The following is a 22,907-nucleotide window of genomic DNA, read 5'->3' on the forward strand; positions in this document are numbered from 1 at the left end:
TACAATTGTTGTAAAGTGCTACAAATGATCTGATCCTTATCATTTATGTAGAGACATGTGAGCGGGGTTATTCTATACAAAGGGGTTTGTATAATACCGAACCATGAAATGAGTTGTCTCATTATATAACACCATTCATAATAGAGACTTACATTTCACCAAGATGAACATAGGTGACATGACCTGACTCCTTTGTGAACTGTGAACTCCTTCCTATAAAGGCAGTCCTTTTATTTGTATGGGTGAGAATGGCCAGATTGCTGACTTAATAAGCCTAGCATTTTGGGGATTCGCTTCATTGGCTAGCTAGGAACACAGCTACACAAGATGGAATTCACTCCTTCACCACTGTCGGGGTAAGTAGATAAATTGCTCCCTTAAAAGCTGATTTCGGAGCTTGAACAATGTGGCGCCATACCCTTTTCTAGCCCGAGAGGGGTTTGGTCATAGTTGGACTATGACTTATTGTTCATTAGAGGGATCAATGGCTCTTAAGGAGTTAGATGTAACTATAGGGGCAAACCAATAATTTTGGCCCAGCTGTACTTACGAGCAATTTGTGAAGGGTCATTGCGCTGTTGACTTGTTATATCTAATGAACACAGAAATATATATGTAGTGCGAAGGGTGTAGCGATTGGTTTTTATTGAAGTGCACGTCAGTTAATGGATGTTGAATAATTTAATGAAAGGAGTTTAATTAATTATTCAAGTATCATTGGAACTTCAATCTACAAGTCCATGAGGTCCCCTCTATAGCTCAACAGGGATTTAATGAGAATCAATTTTGGATTAATTTGAATTGTTCAAATTATTTGAGGAAATTAATTATATGTGATATAATTAATTTTACTTAATTATATATGATATAAGTACTATAATGTTTTTGATACATTATTTGAGAGGAAATAAATATTTAAATATGATTTAAATATTAATTATGTGAATTGGATTCATATAATTAAATTTAATATAAATAGGATTTATATTAGATATCATGCATTGTTGAGAGAATGAAAACTATAGGTTATAATGTATTTGATACAATATTAAACTATAGGTTATGTGCTATATTAGATAAAACATATAGTTTAATATATATTATATGATGAAGTAGTTATCATATAAATATATATTAAATATTTTTTAAATAAATTATTTTAATTAATTTTTGAAAAATAGTTTTGGGAGGGAGTTGTCACTCCCTGATAGCACTAGAAATTTGCTATCTTCTTCCGCTTAGCTCAGGCTTGTTTAGCTACTTAATTTGGTTAAATTCATTATTTTGTAGGACTCGAGTGTACAAGTAGTCGGATTAAGTGTTCCGGACAAAAAGACGCTAAAGTGACAAAGTTAGGAGCTAAATTGATCAAATGATGAAGGAATGAAGAATGCTACCTTGCTGAGCATTGCAACACTCTCTTTAAACCTAAGTCCAACGCTAGCTCAAAGCCATTGGACAGAATGCTAGGATGCAGGGCAGCATTGCAACACTGTCCCAAGTGTTGCAATGCTTCGAAGATGCTCCAACGCCACCGTCGCACTGCTTGTCAACACTGCCCTCAAACGCTCTACGACAGAATAGGCAATGTTGCAATGCTCCCCTATAGCGTTGCAATGCTACGTGGTTTGACGGTTGTACAGCCTCAGTATGCATGCAACACTACGTCAAGGTAACATTGTGACGCTTGCCTAATGCTCGACCATTATGCGTTGTAGCGTTGCAATGCTCTTCCTACCGTTGTGCCGCTGCGGTAGTTTTATAAAAGAACAATTTGGGTCAGTCCATTACATCACACCGAGTACACCCGATCTTGGGCATCGTCACTTTATTCTGTCTCGTTTAGCTCTCTAATCTAGCTAAAGGGTTAGAACTTAGTTTGGTTCCGATTCAATTCTTGAGACTCGTATTGTAATTCTGTGAGTTTTATAATGAATTTATGAGATTTTATCTTGAGCATATTCTTAAATTTTCGTGTATGGGATAATCTGACAAATTAGCTATGCATGTTCAATTTATTTCTTTGATTGACCCTAATTTGTAATCGTTAGGTAGTCATCACCTAGAAGGATGAGATAAGTTAGTTTGTTGTGTTAATTTGGGATTCCAATTAGCAAGCATTTACTTTATAACTTAGATAAATCTCAATCAATTAATTGGCTTAGCTTTGCCTTGAATCTTAATGCATGTTGATTGATTGAATAGTTAAGGATTTTCGCTTTTCTGTTATTTAACTTGATTTTATGGACTATCGAGTAGGATTCTACTTGAGTAGGCTAAGTTTTAATTCGAATTTTCTCACGCATCTTTTGATTAGTCTATGATAGAATTGATGAGGAATGAACAAGCTATAATAACCCAAGTAAAGTATTTATTCGATTGATAAATTTTTTGCATTAGTTTATGCTGCGCACCTTTTGTTTTCTTAAAATTTATTTCACAATTTTTCACAATCCCCTGCCCCCCTTTTGGTTACTTCCTACAAGTTTCAATCTTTGAGGAATTGATATTCGACTCTCTGTGATTTGACCCCGGACTTGCTACTTGTATTACTAGTTAGTATAAGAGGTTAGTTTGTTGCATACAAATTTTATTTGTGTAGGCGCGGGTTCATAGGCGACGACGAATCCAGTGGCCGACCATTCCATTCCCCTTATTTCTCTCTAACTAATGCGTGTATGGAAAAGTGGCTCCCAATATTCTTTTAAACAAAATTCCTCTCAATTTTCTCCCTCTCATTCAAAAATCTAAGACCTCACAACTTCATAGTGATTCTAATCCCCAAAGAGAATAAAGAAGGTTCTTATTGTGGTGGTGTTCATTTGGATTGTTTTTCTATTCGTGATTGTTTGTGACAAATTCGTAGAGAATTGGTTTTCATGAAGAAAGGTTCTTCAAGGGTAAGTCTTCTCTCACCCTAATTCTATCTTTTTCATTTATGTTTACATGTTGTAAATTTGTGATTATGCATAATATTTGTATTTTCTAATTTTGATTTTGTGAAAATAAAACTTGGACCGATCCCCATGTTTTCGCTCAAGGACCTTCACAGATTCATTTCACGGTCCGGTCAACTCTTTGTATAGAATACCCCCACTCATATGTCTCCATGTAAACGATCAGGATTAGATCATTTGTAGCACTTTACAACAATTGTAACATCTACAAAGCAGGCCATATTCATAGTGTCACAAGGATAAGGTATCTAGTCTTATCTATCTACTATAGACGGTTAAGATTATCACTTAAACGTGATCCACCTGCATGTCTCCTTGGATCTTAATTCATTGGATTGATTTAATGCACTCTAAACATTAATAATACCTTTTATTTGATTAGATATATAATTTGTCTTTACAAATTACCAGTGACACTCGATTTATGACATTAATTCCAACAAAAGGAATTTGACACAAGACCAAGTAGCAGTAGTTTTCTGTCCATGTGTAACTCACTATCTTGGCATGATATGGGCGCGTCTCTTAAGGCATAGCACCTGAAAGGTTGAATAATTTTTTACCTTTATTTATCCATCATTCTTTTTGTAAATGTTACAAATGATTTGCTCCAAATCCTTTATGTAGAGAAATGTGAGTGGGGGTATCCTATACAATGAGTTTGTATAATAAGACAGGACCACAAAATATTTAATCTCTCTTTGTAATACGTTGTTGATTGAAGAGATTAATACTCCATATGATTACCATATGTAAATCGATCTCAATCCTTAGTGGGTTATGAACTCCTACCTATGGTGGATCGTCTTTTAATTTGTATGGGTGAGAGTGGCCCGAGTCATCGACGTAATACTCCTACCATTTTGGGGACGAGATTGAGTAAGGAGCTGAGAGCATAGCTACACAAGATAGAATTCACTCCTTCCTGCCTATAAGGTAAGTAGATGAGTTATTCCCTTAAGTACTAACTCTTGGACTTGAATAATGTAGCTCCACCATCTCACTAACTCGAAAGGGACTTGGTTTATAGTTGTATTATAAACAAGTTATTCATTAGAGGACTAGTGCTACTTAAGGAGTAAGAGGTAATTACAAGAGTAAAACAGTAATTTGACCCAACTATAATAACGAACAACTCGTGAAGGATTGACTTAGTTGTAATGGTTAAATCTATGGATGCAAAATATTCTATAGTTTATAAGAATGCAACTATAAGTCTTTAGTGAAATGCCCATAGTTAATAAATATTGATTAATTTAATTCAAGAGTTTAATTAATTAATCTCGTATTATTGGAGCTTATAACTAAAGGTCCATTATGTCCCACTTCTAGCTCACAACAGGTAAAACAAGGATCATTAGTTTTGATAGAATTTGAATTGTTCAAATTGGTTAAAGGGGAATTTATATAAATACATTATATGACATACATTTAATATAATGTATATAAATACATTATATGATATACTAAATTTTGAGTGAGATTCAAAATTAAACCATCTAAGTTTTTAATGAGATTCAAATATTAAAATAATATGAATTGGATTCATATTAAAACTACAAGTTAATATTCATTATGAATGAGATTCATATGAAATATATAAGTGAGACAGGTATACATTTCAATATGATTCAAAATTATATTTAATTAAATATGACATATTAAATTAGTTAATTAATTAATTTAATTTAAATTAAATTAAGTTAATTATAATTTAAATAAAAATAAAAACTCCACTACAAAGGTGAGTGGGGAAGTGAGTGTAGCCTTTTAAATGAAGATAAGTTTTCATTTGTGGAAGGGAAGTTTTTTACGAAAAAAAAAAGAAATTTCTCTCTCTTAACATCTGTGTTTCTTGATAGTTTACAGACAAGCATATTCTTATGTAAAATTTTATTCCTACTTTCAAAAGAGGTTCCCACATAATCAATCCTTACCAGAGAATATCAGGGACGACTCTTTTCATGGCGTCACTATTCGTCAGGAGATTAATTCATTGATAACAAGTGGAGTATTATTATAGAGAAGATTTGAAGAGGTATCTTCAAAGGTAATCTTTCTCTTCCCTTTGTTTTCCTCTACTTAAGCATGTATGTTTTTCTTTTCCGTGTTACTATTTTTTAAGTCAAAATTAATAGCAAAGCGATCGCTCACCTTTATTGTGGAATTCGATCCCTTCATAATGAACTTAGAAACTTATTGGTTTTATACATAGGCAATCCATAACATATCCAAAAACAAAGAAATAAAAGTCAAGCCAAAGAAGGAGAAAGAAGCAAGTCTCTTGACTCTTGTCCTCAAGTTCTGGAACATCCTTCAATGATGTCCTCAATCATCCATTCCTCTTAAACTCCAAGTCATCGCCTCTATCCAAAAAAATTAGCTTTTGTTCACCTCAAAGACATTAAAATTTTACACGTTTTTACATTTGTGAAGAACATATTGGGTGTCTGAACTATTTTTTTCTACGAAATTTTATTTTATTTGTTGTATATTTTTTTAAGCTATTTTCTATTTTCGTCCTTGGAAAGATTGTTTTCCCTTACAAAAATTTTTCCTTGTAGGGATTATAAATATTAAGTTTCCTCTTGGTTTGTAAGGTTAGGCCTTTTGATGAATTCATGTAGATGATTCTGAGTTAAGGCATCATGCTAAAAAGAATAGTGTATTCCCGTTGTGAGGTTGTGGCTATTGTCTTGTGCTGCAACATATGTTATTGTTTCTACTTCATTGAAGAATAGGCTTTTAAATTGGTTTTGTACTTAGAGGAGTATAAGTTTTAGCTCTAGGAGAGATTCTTGTTTATAGGGGATCATTAGTTTATCTTGTTTGAAGTGCCTTTCAAACAAAAAGATGAAAAGAGTGATAAAACAAGAAGGGAGTCCTAGGTTTAGGGGGAGCATAAAATCTTCAATAGAAGTAAGCTCTTTGAGATTCTCTATAGAAGTTTTTTAACAGATAAGTGTTTCATTGTAATCGCTTAACACTTTTCTTCAGCCACGTTGTCTCTAAACATAGTGTGATTGCACTGAACTGGGTCACTAATCTCTAGGTGTTTATCTTTATTTTATTCTAAAAGTTTAGTTTATTGTCTTTTGTATTATTTGTAACATTGTCTTTGACTTGTGTAGTCGCATATTAGATTCACCTAAATTTTAAAATCAATGAATCTAATAATATAGATGGATAGAGGGTGAAAAATGAAGAAGACGAGTGGTCATTTGCCCAAAACGGGCACCTACTCCAGTAGTTATGACTTAAAGAGCAATTTTTATCCCAACACGATAGGGTCAGAACAATTAAAATAAGCATTACAACCCTTGCTCACAGGTTCAAAGCATTGAGCCACGCTTCGAGACACCTTTTTGGCCCATAGTCTTCATCTTTCCATGCCTTAGATCTGAAATTGGGTCTTTAGGCTCTATTTTCTCTATTCTTGCTTCAAAGTCTTTAATGTTCATTCAAAATATTCGATTCCTACAAAACAAGACAAAAAAGCATCAAAGTACACATTTAATAGTCAAAACTAACTTAATCTTAAGCCCTAGAAGAGCATGTTTTGAGTGTTGTATTATATTATTGTCATTTTCTGCGGCAGTAAGTAAGTGATTTTTTTAGAAGAGAGAAATTATTTAGATATAAATAAATGAGCGTGGATTTTTTTGCTTTCTTAAACTTGTGGTTAAGTCATAATAATTTAATCATAGATTACTTACGATTTTCTCAAGTTTAAGATGCAAAATTATTAACACAAAATAATGTTTTCCTTTGGGGACGAATTTTAGATAACTAAAATTAATTAATCTTGGTTAATCAAAATTTGACTTAGGATTATTGACTATTAACCATTTTTAATAATGTAGCCGAAAAAATTAGCCATTTCTAATAATAACCAAAATTGTTTAGGTCAAGAAATGATATCGATATTACTTTAACAATAATTTACAATTTATGTTTTATTTGCAAATGCTCCATGTAGTTATAAACATGTAATAAGAAGATTTATTATTACATATTCAATAATGTAGACTCCACAAACTATTAGGTTTGTCCATCCCATTATAGTTGACAAATAATACATAGTATCAATTTCAATTATGAAAGAGTAGTTAGGCTCGATTGGGGAGCATATCGCAAAAAAACTATATTCCTATTTAGAGTGAAGAATCATAAGGCCTTTGTCCAAAGATATTTCCAGGAGGATGATAATTACATATAACAAATTGAGAGTTACTCTTACAAGGCACTCTAGTACATCCAATATGCACCGAGTTTCGCCACACCATCTGAGTGTAGTGGTTACACTCGCCCTTGATGCACAAATTTGATGTGTAATTGAATAGAGATTTCTCCTCCAACCACAACTTCACTGCAAACGCTTCAGTGATCTCTGAGTAGTAGCCTGCGGCTATGTTTTCGCCATAAGGCCCACTTGAGTAAACCATTGCACAATCATTCCTCCTTTTCTTGGCATAAGCTTGAGCATAGGCCGCTATTGTTTTATTCCATGTAACGGGGCCAACCCCAACTTGTGCACGAGCATGATTGTGTAATGCAACATAGTCACGAGGGGAGTTTTGCGCATGAGTTTGGCATAGGACGAACATGAAAGTAGCTAAGAAAATGGCCATGAGAGGCTTTTGAGTCCACATATTGAAGGAAATTTAGATTAAAAGGGTAGGTTTTGAGATGTGAAGTGAAGGGAATTTGTAGATATGAAAAATTAAATATGGAATGTGATGAGGAAAGGAAGAATGAACCTAAGTTAACATGATCTGTATTTTTCTTATTTAGGAACATTTCTGTTTAGTAATTGCATTTGCACCCTAATTAAGGGCTAATAATTATTGTGTATAGGTCATTTTTCTTATTTAATGACCATTCTGTTTAGCAATTACACTCTAATTAAGGACTAATTACTAACTATGTTATGAAATCATTTTTCTTCATTAATGACATTCGCATTGCATAATTTGACCATTATAGCTTGACATTGTGGTCAAGTTATAGTTTAAAAATTTATGCACAAATGAATGTCCACAGGGATTAAAAACAAAATTGGAAAGGAAAGAATAAAATGATATAAAATGATATATGATAAAATAAAATAAAGTATTTTATTTTTACTTTATTTTATTTTATAAATTATTATTATTATTAATAATTATTTATAAATAAATTCTTTCTCTCCCTCACCCCTCACGTTTTTCCTAGCCCCTCATATTCATCTTCTTCTTAGTGCCCTAGCCTCGCCCGACTGCCTTTTCTCTAGTCGGCCACCACCTGTGTTCGATCGAGCCACCACCAGTTTGTCAATCGTTCGTGGGCCGCTGTTCGCATGCAGGTTGACTCGGTCTCGTCTACAAGAAGTAATCGTCTAGATTCCCTCTTCTGTCTCACCTAAGCCTTTCGTTCATGACCATCCGTGCCAGATACGCTTGGCCTGTCGCAACGTCTGTCTCCCAGCCAATCTCCTCCATTGTGTTGCTCGACTCGTCGCACTATCGTCTGCACTAGTTGTGACCCTCGAGCATTCTTCCATCTCTCTTCGGCTCGTCGTCGGCCGAAGCCTCCACCAGCCAGTCGCGTTCGTTCGACATCGCCTAGCCCCTGCCGCCTTCATGGTTTCCATCAAATCTGTTTTGGGTAAGTTTTCCGTCGTTGGGTTTTGCCAGATCTTGTGGATTTGGGTAAGTTGGTGATTCTTTTCTCAAATAGGACTATTGACCATGGTGTTGTGCTTCATTGTCTTTTTTACATGCCTTTGGTTTGATTTTGACGTCGAGTTTTGGAGAAGCTTAGAAGTCAGAGGGGCACCATCGAGGAAGTTGGTAGTGGTTTTGTCATTGGGTAACCTGTTGGACATTTCAATTTTGGTAATCGTTGTGAGTTGTATCGTTTGGGTATTTTTGTTTTTGGATATGAGGTTTTGCAGTTGTTGTTTGGACTAAAATTTGATGGTGGTATTCGTGTTAGGGCCGCTCTTAGAGTTGTTGTTTTCATTTGGTTGTTTGATTTCATCTATGAATTTTCGACTGACGTAAGTGATCTTACTACTAGAACTGCCCACAGGCCAGGCACTAGGTGTATGTTAGTAAGATAAGGGATAGTATGACTGATTAATAGCATGATTGGTGGTGGTATGATTGATGTACGTCTTCTTCGATATGAGGACCTATGCACATATAAATATTTGATGTCTAGCATGAGATGAGTACGTGTTATTCTATGAGATTTTTTTTTTTTTATTTCTAGCATGTATGTGTTTTTTATGTTTGAACGCTAGCATGAGATGAGTATATGAGAATATGTTTGAATGTTGGCATGAGACAAGTATAGGTTATCCTATGAGATTATGTTTGATCTAAGAATCTGAGATGTATGTATATGTATGTTATAGAGCCATGCTATGATGTTACAGTAGCAGTAGTGTCCTTACTGTTAGTTAGTTTCCCACTAAAGGTTGTGATTCCTTTAGGAATCACCAGAACTGGTGTTATCCTTCGAGATTCACTAGAGATTATATTTCCTTCGAGATTCACTAGAGGTGGTACTATCAATCGGGATTCACCAGAGGTTGTGTTTCTTTCAGGATTCACCAGAGATGGTGTTATCCTTCAGGATTCACCAGATGTTATCCTTCAAGATTCACCAGAGGTTGTGTTTCTTTCAGGATTCACTAGAGATAATGTTATCCTTCGGGATTCACAGAGGTTGTGTTTTCTTTGGAATTCACTAGAGGTGGTTGATAACGGGCAGAAATGCACGTTATCATAGTGCTAAGTTCTTAAACAATGTTGGCTTGCGTTGATAAAATATGTTAAATTGCGTCCAAAAAGCATTGAGTTTATTATATTGCGGCTACATGCGTTTATCGCATAGAAACAGTTGATTTTTGTGTTTTTATGCAGAAAATCCATTGACACAAGGCGGAAATTGCGATCGTAGAAAATGATTGGTTGAGTACAGCATTACCGCAAGGCTTTGCGGTGATTGTGCTCACAACATTTGATCAATAAGGATTGCCGCAACCTGGTCAGCGCAATTTGGTGGGCGCATCTGGGTGAAAGGTATAATTAATCACGATGGGACAAAAAGCTGATGACAGTCGAATCTATATTAAGTTGATAGCCGCTAACGAACAAGTACATTCAGCTTTTCGGTGACAAATATTCGGTGCATCAGTCAGGAATTAAAGCCGTCCCATCTGTGCAATCATGAGAGAGAAGCCACCTTTCATCCTGGAAGTTCTATAAATACCAAAGGCATCCTTCAGAAAAGGCGTTCAGTAGTTTTTACGAGTTCACCGTTATGTTCATAGTTTAGCCTTGTTCTTAGATTTTCTTTCATTTTACAGCGGACGCGAGAAAAGAAGGTTGTGCCGACAGATCGTTCCAGTAAGTTTGGGAGAGCGCCAGAAGCTGCCAGAACAGAGAAAGGGCCGATGCCTGTGGAAGCAGGAATATCTTTGGAACCGAATAGAGATTGATAGTGCAAAAGCCTCGGTCAACAAGGAATTTCTACCAGACTCTCTACCTTTATCTTCCATTTTTATTTTGTACTCAAACTCATTTATGAAAATGGAATTTCCTTCTCTCTTTGTTATTTACGTATGAATAGCTAAATCTGTTGAATGGGTTGAGAAGCATTTAGCTAGCACAACTAGAAATCTTCATTCTATGCGATTATCTTGTATTATGTATGCTTCATTCGTCCATTAGAGATACTCGGGAGGGTAGTCTATGGACAAGATCTAGGCTTGGGAAAGTCAGGTTAGAATCTAGGCTCGAGAGAGTCAGATTAGAACGCATAATCAAGAGATAGGAGCTTAGAAATAAGCACTATTTGCTATTAACGCATCACATACATCCTAGAGATAGGATATGATTGTGTGCGGTCACCTTGCATTTATGCATCTTGCATCATTGCATAGGACCAGAGTAAAGACTTAGGAATAAGCTCTATGGACACTTTGGCATTCAACACATGCGTCCTAGACTTAAAAGCTTCGCATTTGCATTGGAAAATGACTTGTTGTGCATGGTTGTAGCATGATCGCATAGTTTGATGCATTCCCAGGTAACGCTAGCTAAAGACCTTCTCAACCGTTCATCTGCATACTTAGTGCATCTATCACGCAATCCGAGTTTTTCTCAAATCTGCCACATTTATTTATTTTTCATCACCGCAAACAACAACCTCAACAACTATTGATTTATTTTGTTACCGCAAAGTTTTCATAAAAATTACCACCGCAACCTGTTTTCACAAGTCCCTGAGTTCGACCCTATACTTACTAGGAAACTCGGTGGAATTTACACTTAGATTCCACTGAGGAATCTTGAGTGCTCAACGCAATTTCACCATCGCATATCATCCATAATTTCACTTCATAAAATAACGCATCAAGTTTTTGGTGTCGTTGCCGGGGACTTCGGCAAAATAGTGTGCTAACGGTAATTTTTCTGATCTCTTTGTAGACTCTCAATCTCTGGCGAATTATTACCCGGAGATTGAGAGGACACTTAGATGGAGATTAAGAGACTGCCAACGACAGCATTCAGATAAAGAAAAGATGGCGGAGCAGCCTGGAAACAGAGCACCAAACGAAAACAACGTCATGGTGAATCCAATCATGCTGCAAACTATCGCAATAGACCTATTAGGGACTATGCATCGCCAAAACTGTATGATTTCTCTCTAGGAATCATGGGGCCTGCCCTCGATGAAGCAGATTCGAAATGAAACCGATGATGCTGCAGATGATCCAGACTGCAGGACAATTCGGAGGCCGGCGTGGCGAGGACCCACATGCCCACCTCTGTAGCTTTATCAAAATCTGCAATACTTTTGTGTTCCCGAACATCTCTGTCGAAGAATTCGACTAACTTTGTTCCCATTTTCTCTTTGTGATCAGGCAAGGAAATGGGCGTATTCTCTCGAGCCGGGAGAGATCACTTCATGGGAACAGGTCGTGGAGAAGTTCATGAAGAAATACTTCCCACCTACTGAGAACGCTAGACGAAGGAAACTCATAAAAAATTTTGAACAAGACATGGACGAATCGCTCAGTGATGCCTGGGCGAGGTTTAAGAGGTTGGTCCGGGATTGTCCACACAATGGTTTGCCAGACTGCCTTCAGATGGAAGTCTTTTATCATGGTTTGAATCCTGTTTCATAGAATGCTGCCAATGCGGTAGCCGTTGGTGGTCTGCTTGATAAGACCTATGACAAGGTGAATATCTTGGATCGCATCTCTAAAAACAATGAGGATTGGAGAGAGAGTGATCAGAGATTGAGAATCAAAGATAATGACGCAAGTAATGGTGCTATTGCTTCATTACAAAATCAGATGACCGCAATGATGAACTTAATTCAAGGAATTGCAATCAGCAGCCCAACACCACAAACTGGAAAAATCAACGCAATTAATCAAAACACCGCAAGGTGTGCGACTTGCAGTGATGGGCATGCAATGGAAGAATGCCCATAGAATCCACAGTCCATTTACTTTGTGAAAAATAACCCCTTTTCGAATACCTACAACCCCGGGTGAAGAAACCACCGCAATTTTACATGGAGGAATCAACAACAGAATTTCCAATCCATGGCACAGAAAGAAGGGCCACCAGGATTCTTCCCACGCAACAACGGTCAGACAAGCAATTAAGCAAGTAGCTCACAACCACCGCAATCTTCCTCCCTAGAAAGACTATTGAAGCAATATATAGAGAAAAATGAAACGGTGCTTCAAAGTTTGGCTAAGTCCATCTGCAATCTAGAATTACAGATGGGTCAGATTGCAAGTGAGCTAAAGAAGAGACCGCAAGGGGCTCTGTCGAGTTCAACAGAACTCCCACGCAACCTGGGGGGACCAGGTAAAGAGAAATGTCAGATTGTGACATTGCAAAGTGGGAAAACTATGGAGGGAGAAAAGAAGGAGCTTAGTCGGATAGCTCCCATTGCGGCAGAACCTAAAATTTCGTTGACGCAAGAAGAAGAAGGAGAAAAAGAAGCAATAGAGCCAGAGGTTGTGTCGTCCTCTAAGACAACTGAGACGGGCACTGTGAAGGTGCAGTTACCCCCTTTCCCACAAAGACTAAGGAAGAAAAAGAACGAAAAGGTATAGTACCAACGCTTTCTGTCTATGTTAAAACATACATATTAATATTTCATTCAGTGAAGCAATTGAGGAAATGCCTACCTACGTAAAGTTTCTGAAGGATATGGTAACCAATAAGAGGGGAGCTAGTAAGTTTGCCATGGTGGCTTTAACACAAAGTTCGAAATCAATCATTCACCGAAGAATAGTGATCCTGGGAGCTTCACTATACCCTGTTCCATAGGAGGACTGTACATCGGGCAGGCATTGTGTGACCTTAGCGCCACCATCAATTTGGTGCCTCTGTTGATCTTTAAAGAGCTGAATATGGGGCAACTTGTGCCCACAACCGTGACTCTCCAACTGGCCGATAGATCTCTAGTACATCCAGAGGGAAAGGTGAAGGATGTGCTGATCACCATTGACAAATTTATTCTACCAGCTGACTTCATCATTTTGGATTATGAGGCCGACAAGGATGTGCCCATCATCTTGGGGCGACCATTTTTATCAACAGGTCGTACCTAGATTGATGTGCATAAAGGGGAGATCACTTTGAGCATCAACGGACAGAAGCTCAAATTCAGCATAATCCGTGCCATGAAATTTCCTGACGAAGAAGACCTGCATCACTCAGACGACGACAAGAATTTGATTGAAGAAGAAAAGTTTAACGAAGAGAATGAAGAAGAGGATGCAAGCGCATTCATTGCTGCCTGTAATCCGATCATAACAAAAACAAGAAAGGAAGAGGAGATGATCGCAATCCAAGAAGAAGAGCCAATAGAAAAAGAAGAAAGAAAAACAACGCAACCATCCCTAGTAGAACCACCGACACTGGAATTAAATACACTACCGAATCATTTAAAGTACGCATTTTTGGAGCATAATGAGAAGCTGCGAGTTATTATTTCCTCTGATCTTCACGAAGACCAGGAGAATGCATTGATGGGCAATCTGAGGAAGCATGTGCGAACAATTGGCTAGACGCTTGCCGAGATTAGAGGAATTAGCCTAGCATACTATATCCACCGCATTCGTCTTGAAGAGGACCATAAGGCAATGATCGAACATCAACATGATGCTTTATTTTATGAAGTGGAAATGTGGATGATATGCATTGATGAAATTGCGTTGTGCACTCAAGTTTCCTCAGCAGAATCCAAGTGTAAATTCCACTGAGTTTCCTAGTAAGTCCAAGGTCGAACCCAGAGACTTGTGAAAACAGATTGCGTTGGTAATTTTTATGAAAGCCTTGCGGTAACCAAATAAATAAATTGTTGGTTTGTTGTTGATTGCATTAATGAAGAAAAGTAAAAATTGTGGCGGAGTTTGAAAAGAGTTGGTAAACGGGAGATGCGATGAATATGCGGTGAATGGGTTGAGAAGGGTTTCGGCTAACACTTCCTATAATGCATTCGTGCTTTGCGACCATGCAACATGCATACAATAATAAACCATTTCTTGATGCAAATGCTACGACTTCTAATGCTAGAATGCATGCGATAAGTCTATAGGACCTACACATAAGCCTCTATTCTTATTTATGCGATGACAGAATAACACATACATAAATAAAGTGACCAGATAATATCATTCCTATCTCTAGGATTCATGCGATTCGGGTTGACAAAAAAAGCTTATCTCTAAGTCCCTATCTCTTGTTTATGTAGTTCTAATCTTGCTCTTCCAAGTCTAGATCCTAACCTAGCTCTCTCGAGTCTTAGGTTCTTTCTTCAAACTCTCTCTCGAGTAACTCTGCATAAAACAAGACAATCGCAAGCAATGAACTTCCTAGGTCATGTTAGCTTAGTTCTTCTCAACCCATTTGACTAGTTTAGCTACTCATGCGTATTAAGAGAGTGAACAAATGTAGAAATAGGACTTCCATTTTATCAAAATAACAATGCAAATATAGAATAAAGAGCCTAGTGGCAATCTCTTGCTGCCCAGGCGTTTACACTGTTTTCTACTCGTGCTCAAAAGATAATCTCGCTCTCGCGAGAGTCGGCCCACTCTCTACTTCTTAGCCTCAAGGTTCTCTCTCGAGTTGCCCTGAGCGATCTCTAGCATCATCACTCTTCTCTTGCTCTACCTTAAAATGGAAGAAAACTATGAACAAAGGCGTGTGAACTTGTGGAACAAAGAATGGCAGAACTCGTGAACCCCTTTTCTGAAGGATGCCCTTGGTATTTATAGAGCATCCATGGTGAAAGGCAGCTTCTCGCTCATGATTGTACAGATGGGACGGCTTTAATTCCTGACTGATACGCCGAATAATGGTCACCGAAAAGCTGATTGTACTTGTGATCGTTATCGGCTGTCAACTTAATTCGGATTCGACTGTCATCAGCTTTCTGTCCCATCGCGATTAATTAGCCTTTCACCCAGATGCGCCCACCATGTTGCGCTGATCGAGTTGCGACGATCCTTCTTGGGCGAATATTTGCGAACACGATCACCGCAAAGCCTACAGTAATGTTGTGCTCGACCAATGATTTCCTATGATCGCAATTCTTGCATTGCGTCAAAGCATATTCTGCATAAAATCACAAAAATCAACTGTTCCGATGCGATGAATGCATGCGACTGCAATATTATGAAATTGATGCTTGATGGACACAATTTTAACATGTTTTATCAATGCAATCCAACATTGTTTAAGAACTTAGCACTATGATAACGTGCATTTCTGCCCATTATCACACCCCTAAATTTTTCAAGTATTCTTGCCCTCAAGCATAAGCTAAAGATTCCTTTAGCTTGTAAACCACAATGTTCTTTTCCTAGATTTCTCAAGAATACTTCGTTCAAATCCTATATGCCAAAATTTCCTTAAGTCTTATTTAAGTCTCTTCTTAAAATATTTCTAGGACCTAGGGACTGCAAGCTTAACCTTCAAAAGGACTTTACTAATTTTCAGAACATCGCATGATTTATTTCAAAAAGAAAATTTTCCACTGGGGTGTCAAATGATTTTATCCTTGCATATTTCATGACATTATTATTTTTTTCTGACCTTGCACTGATCCAAGTGCCCTTGCATTCGTTTTGGCTTGCCCCCACATGTGTCATGCGGACATCCAACTACGAGCAATGCACTCTTTCTCAGTCTAAACTCATGCCTACTTGGTAGTGGAGTTGTGGTCATTTATTTATGCTTTTGATCCCGGTGACTTACTTTCGTTTTGGCTTGGCCCCACGTGTGTCATGCGGACATCCAACTACGGGTAAGTGCTTTTCACAACTTAACTCTTATCAACATGGGTTTCCAATTGCGTTGACAGTGGAGTTGTTATTCTAAAAAAATTTCTCTTCCTCTCTCTCTCTCTTTCTCTCTTTTCAAAATAGTAAGGTCGAAAATAAATACCCCACCCCCCAAATTTAAAATACAGTAATGTCCTCATTGCCAAAAGATTGATACAAGTCATGTGGTGTTCTTAGAAAGCTTCATAAAGAGAGTTTGAAAGAAAGCTAGCAAGCCCCTAACTTCTAGAAATATTTTATGAGGTGGCTATCTTAAAGTTAAGAAGACTCTAGTATATATGAAAGACATAGAAGCATATTTTTCATCATTGAAATCATACTTGGCAAAGAAACAGCATGCGGTAACTTAGTAAATTTATCTATGTCAAATGATTGTGGTAATCAAAGAGGATGCGGTGATAAGACTTTTAAAACTAAAATGCGATGTGATAGCGCAAAATTTGAAAGAAAGATACGGAAGAATAAACCCCCAAATTTTGTGTATTGACGCATCCATCTTTGCGGTGATCTCTCTTCTTTAGATTGTGATGATGGAGTGAGATAAGTTGCTTCTTCGCGTAACATCTCCGCAATCCAGCACTTCGATTGTTGAAAGAAAAACAGAGAGAGGTTCAAATTATTTTAAACAAAACGAAATTTGTTATCACAATGTCCATTTTTTTTTTTTTGTTGTAGAAATAAAATAAGGATAGATAAAGACTGAAAAGATATAGTGAGAGTTCCGAATAGTAGAGAAGAATTGAAGAATTGATGTTTCCCAAAACTTGCATCCCTGATGAATTGCGATTGTTTGACAACGCAGGGACCACCTACTTCCTTCTTCATTCAAAGTTCTTTAGTTCCACAGAATCGACTTGGCAATGCCATCCTTCTCCATGATATGCCTTTACTCGCTGCCCATTAACTTTGAATATGTTGATTCCGTCATCATTTGATAATTCCACCGCGCCATGCGGGAATACTTGTCTAACTATGAACGGTCCGGACAAACGTGACTTTAGTTTTCCCGAGAAGAGCCGCATATGTGAGTTGAAGAGTAAGACCTTTTGCCTGACTTGGAGGTTCTTACCATATATGCGTTTGTCATGCCAGCGCTTGGTGCACTCTTTATAAATCTTCTCATTTTCATATGCGTTAATCCTCCATTCTTCTAGCTCGACCAGTTGCATTTTTCGCGCTTCTCCTGCCTTCTTCAAATCAAAGTTCAGCTTTTTTACCGCCCACAATGCCTTATATTTCAGTTCCAAAGGCAAATACACGCCTTACCAAATACCAACGCATATGGGGACATACCTATTGGTGTTTTAAATGCAGTCTGGTATGCCCACAATACATCGTCAAGCTTCGTTTCCCAATTTTTCCGTGAAGGCCTTACTACCTTCTCAAGTATCATCTTAATTTCTCGGTTGGACACTTCGACCTGACCATTCGTCTTCGGATGGTATGGGATGGCCACCTTGTGGAGAATGTTGTATTTGTGCAGCAGCTCCTTGATATTATGGTTGACAAAGTGGGACCCTTCATCACTTATGATGGCATGGGGAGTGCCAAAACGAGTGAAAATCTGTTTCTTCAGGAACTGGGAGACTACCGCCCCATCACTTACGGCGCATGCTATTGCCTCTACCCACACGAAGACATAATTTATGGCTAATAAAATGTAATGTTTACCGTTCGAAGGAGGGAATGGTCCCATGAAATCAATCCCCCATACGTTGAACAATTCAAGCTCCAAGATACTGTTCATTGGCATCACATGTTTCAATGAAATGTTACTTGTGCGTTGGCACCGATCACACTTCATTGTGCAGTCAACTGCATCCTTGAATAATGTGGGCAAAAGAATCCACTCTGTAAAACTTTAGCTGCAGTGTGTTGCCCTCCAAAGTGCCCACCATATGGTGAGTTTTGACATTGTGATAGTATGCATTGTTGAGCAGCATTTGGTGCACATAATAAAAAAATCTGGTCTACCCCTCTTTTATACATATTCGGCTCATTCCAATAATAATGTTTGCATTCATGTTTGAGCTTCTTCTGTTGGTTGTAGATGCAATCTTAAGGAAATTGTTCGCAAACCAGATAATTGACTATGTCTGCATACCAGGGAAATTCTTCAATATGGAATAGCTGCTCATCCGGGAACACCGCACTCACCTCAGACTCATTGCGGTCAAACTCACGATTTTCCAGTCTAGACAAATGATTCACAACTTGATTCTCTGTCCCCTTCCTGTCAATTATTTTTATTCAAATTCTTGAAGGAGGAGAACACACCTGATCAGCCTCAGCTTTGCATCCTTCTTTTTCATTAAGTATTTGGTCGCCGAGTGATCAGTGTGGATGAGTACCTTTGTTCCCAACAGATATGCCCGAAATTTTTCCAACGCAAAAATTACCGCTAGGAGCTCTTTCTCTGTGGTGATATAATTAGTCTGAGTAGGATTTAATGATTTACTCGCATATGCGATGGGATGCAAGATTGTTTTTCTCTTTTGTGCTAAAGCTACTCCCATCGCATATCTCTTGCATCGCACATGATTTCAAAAGGAAGTGTCCAGTCCGGTGCAATCAATATGGGTGTGGTAATAAGCGCATCTTTCAAAACTCTGAATGCATTGAGGCAGTTGTTGTCAAACTCAAATTTTCTATCAGCCTCTAATAACGCACTCAGTGGTCGTGCTATTTTAGAAAAGTCTTTGACAAATCGTCTGTAGAATCCAGCATGCCCCAAGAAGCTTCGTACAACCTTCACACTTGTTGGAGGTGGAAGCTTTTCAATTGCTTTGATTTTTACTTTGTCCACCTCCAACCCATCCCGGGAAACCTTATGTCCTAACACTATGCCCTCCTTCACCATGAAATGACATTTTTCCCAGTTAAGCACCAGATTCTTCTCTTCGTATCTCTTTAGTATATTTTCCAAGTTGGCTAGACAGACTTCATAAGTATTCCCATAAATAGAGAATTCATCCATAAAGATTTCAATAGAGTCCTCAAGATAATCTGAAAAAGATGGCCATCATGCACCTTTGGACCGTGCTTAGCGCATTGCAGAGGTCGAACGGCATGCAACGAAAAGCAAAAGTTCCATATGGGCAGGTGAATGTGGTCTTGTCTTGGTCTTCTGGAGCTATCATAATCTGGTTGTACCTAGCATAACCATCCAGAAAGCAATAAAAGTCATTTCCAACTAGATGGTTTAGCATTTGATCAATAAATGGTAGGGGGAAATGATCTTTCTTTGTGGCTGCATTCAGCTTGCGGTAGTCCATGCAAATAGCCACCCAGTGACGGTCCTTTGCGTATTAGTTCGTTGTTTTCATTGGGGACTATCGTCATGCCGCCCTTTTTTGGCACACACTACACAGGGCTAACCCATGTGCTATCTGTTATAGGATAGATAATGCCAGCATCTAGCCATTTAATGATCTCCTTCTTGACGACTTCTTCCATCGCAGGGTTGAGTCTACGTTGATGTTCAATCGTTGTTTTGTGGTCCTTTTTAAGACGAATGCGGTGCAAACAGTATGGAGGGCTAATTCCTCTAATGTCAGCGAGCGTCCAGCCAATTTCTCGCACATGTTTCCTGAGAATGATCATCAACACATTCTCTTGGTCTTCGTTGAGCGTAGAGGAAATGATAACTGGAAACTTCTCATTCTGCCCCAAAAAATGCGTACTTCAAATGGGTCGATAGGGTATTCAATTCAAGTGTTGGTGGCTCCACTAGGGAAGGTTGCGTTGTTTTTCTTTCTTCTTTTTCTGTTGGCTCTTCTTTTAGCTTTGCGATCATTTCTTCTTCCTTGCTTGTTTTTGTTATGATCGCATTACAGGCAGCAACGGATGCGCTGGCATCCTCTTCTTCATTTTCTTCATCAAACTTTTCTTCTTCAATCACATTATGGTCATCAACTGAGTCATGCAGGTCTTCTTCATCCAGAAACTTCATGGCACGAATTATGTTAAACTTGAGCTTCTGTCCATTGATTCTTAAAGTGATTTCCCCTTTATGCACATCAATTTGAGCACGACCTGTTGATAGAAAAGGTCGCCCAAGAATGATTGGCACATCTTTGTCGGCCTCATAGTCCAATATGATGAAGTCGGCTGGTAGGATAAACTTATCTATGGTTATCAGCACATCCTTCACCTTTCCCTCTGGATGCACCAAAGATCTATCGGCCAATTGGAGAGTCACTATTGTGGGCACAATTTGCCTATGTTCAACTGTCTAAAGATTGACAAAAGCATCAAATTTATGCTGGCTCCCAGGTCACACGAGGCTTGCCCGATGTACAGTTCTCCTATAGAGCAAGGAATAATAAAGCTCCCAGGATCGCTCGTCTTGGTGGAATGATTGATTTTGAGCTTTGAGATAATGATGACATGGAATTTGATGCGATGCTTAGATGATGTGCTACAAGCTCATGTTGCCATAAACTTGCAACGGCAAAAGCTATGCAATGCACGCAAGATGCAAGTCCAAAGATATACAATGATGACCTAACTTGATTCATTTTATGTGATACTACTTCTACATATGCGTTATTAATGGATGTTCTTGTAGCATGTTGTGCGTTGTCACAAGTTTCCTTGCGCTGGAACCAAGTATAATTCCACCGCAAGTTTCTTGGTGTGATCCGAGGTCGAACACAGGGACTGTTTAGGTTATTGTGTTATGTTTGTGATACATGCGACCAGAGGTTTTTCAATTTATAAAAGTGTTTTGTGTACAAGTATTTAAAATTGCGATAAAGTAAAGAAAATAGTAAAATGCGATAATAAAATAAAGTGCAATAAAATAAACCTAAGCTAAGATGATACAAGATACAGGTTTCATGATACAATATACTGAAGTCAAGGCTGGCTGTTAAGAGTATACAAAGATCGTGTAATGCGGCGGCAAGTCTTATGTACGAAGCAGAAAAAAGAAAAGATAACTAATATAAACATCGCAAGTTCTTAATTGCGTTAAAAGTTATAAGTACAGTTCCGTTTTTCCCTTGGCATACACCTTTCGGTGATCGGCCACGTTCCCACATGTCTGTGGTGAAACAGAGACGAACGTAATGAACGCGAGGTTTCTTCCATCTCTGGAAGTACTACTCGCTTTTGTTAACGCATTCTTCCAACCTTCTCTCGATAGATCAAAATGGCATCTTCACTTCTGCTCTCACAGGTGAAGATGTCGTCTAGCATGCCTTAGCTAAACGCATTTATTTCTGTAACATATCTTAAGTTACTTGTTTAATCCATATGAAATACCAGGGGATTAAGAAGACTTCATGAAGAAAGCGATTAATGGTAGAACGGAAATAGACAGAGAAGTGAAAATGGAAATGATCGAGACATTCAATAAATTTATTTAGCGTCTAATACATGATTCATGAATGAAGAGATTAAGAAGATGAAATATAGTGATGAATAGAGTTAGAAATAAATACAAATAAGCGTCAACATCTTGGCGCCGATCTGGATGGAGATTTGCTTGCCGGTGTGGATGGATCGAACGGAAGGATGAGCTTCTCTCTCAGGCTTGCTTAACCGGTAGCAGGGATCTGAGCATAGAGCTTCATGGCGGGGATTTGGCAGAATCGTGTTGAGACTCACCTCTCGGCCTTGTCTCTTCTTCTTCTCGGATTTCTTCAGTTCAACACTCAGCTCAGCCTTTCTCTCAACAATCTAGCATCAATTAGCCCTCGTATCAAGTATATTTTTCACTGAAGTCTATGGGGGTATTTATAGGTGAAAGGATTTAAATCTTGGCTCGTGGTCCCCACTTTTTGTTATGGAAATTCCGAAGATGGTGGGACAATTATTCCTTCTGTTATGAAATCAGACCATAGAATCTGTATAACCGTTAGTTGTACATGTGTCGCAATCCTCCGTGTTTGCGTTGCTCAGCTGCATCTTTCGATTGGGTGCTCGCATCCGTGTTGCTTTTATAACCGCATGCAGTTGTAGTTCAACTCTAGATCGACTATCCCATTGTGCCATCATTGCGTTGATCGTCTCTTCATTGTTGATTGACAGGCGCTATGCAATGGAGATGCGTTGTTCAGTTTGTCTTGAGCCTTACTCGCAAGCGGTGACTTGGTTTCCTACAAAACAGAATAGAAATCTCCTTTTCTTCCATTTTAATGTTGTTAGTTGGTGTAATTGCGATAATTTATAATTATTGTATTTCTGACCTAATTTTCATACAATCAACGCATATTCACTATCTTTTGGCCGCAATATCTAGATAAAGCAGCATAAATAACTTGTATTTCTACAAGTTATCACACCCCCAAATTTGGATATATGCTTGTCCTCAAGCATATCTTCTACTAAGGCAATAATGCTAAATTCCTATCCTATATTTCTGCGATGATTGGTTTCTCTGAATGTTACACTTAGGCACATTACTTGACATTGCAATTTCCTTCTATCCTTGCTAATTCTTAGCAATGCCCTACTTTATTCTTCTATATAACAAAATTCTACTCAAAGATGCTTTTCTAGTTTTAAAATAGAATGTTTATCTCTTCTTTGTCAAAACAACTTGACGCATCTATATGCAGTGGTCAAAACTTTGC

At 38.0% G+C, this 22,907-nt stretch overlaps 1 protein-coding gene and 1 pseudogene across 1 annotated transcript; both read right to left on the reverse strand.

Moving 5' to 3' along the window:
- Positions 1 to 7,111: 7,111 nt before the first annotated feature.
- LOC150034909 (basic form of pathogenesis-related protein 1-like) lies at positions 7,112 to 7,609 on the reverse strand. The gene has a single exon (XM_090315173.1). The coding sequence runs from the start codon at positions 7,607 to 7,609 to the stop codon at positions 7,112 to 7,114; it is 498 nt and encodes a 165-aa protein (XP_090171299.1).
- Positions 7,610 to 11,985: 4,376 nt separating this feature from the next.
- On the reverse strand, positions 11,986 to 12,083 carry LOC150034910 (small nucleolar RNA R71; annotated as a pseudogene).
- Positions 12,084 to 22,907: the final 10,824 nt, after the last annotated feature.

This window comes from Benincasa hispida, chromosome 7, assembly GCF_027475165.1.
Source record: "Benincasa hispida cultivar pf3 chromosome 7, pf3_genome.v1.1, whole genome shotgun sequence".
In the NCBI taxonomy this organism is placed as follows: Eukaryota; Viridiplantae; Streptophyta; class Magnoliopsida; order Cucurbitales; family Cucurbitaceae; genus Benincasa; species Benincasa hispida.

Bases quoted from the DNA above. Each gene is read 5' to 3' on its own strand.
- LOC150034909 (XM_090315173.1), bottom strand. From the start codon at position 7,609: ATGTGGACTCAAAAGCCTCTCATGGCCATTTTCTTAGCTACTTTCATG.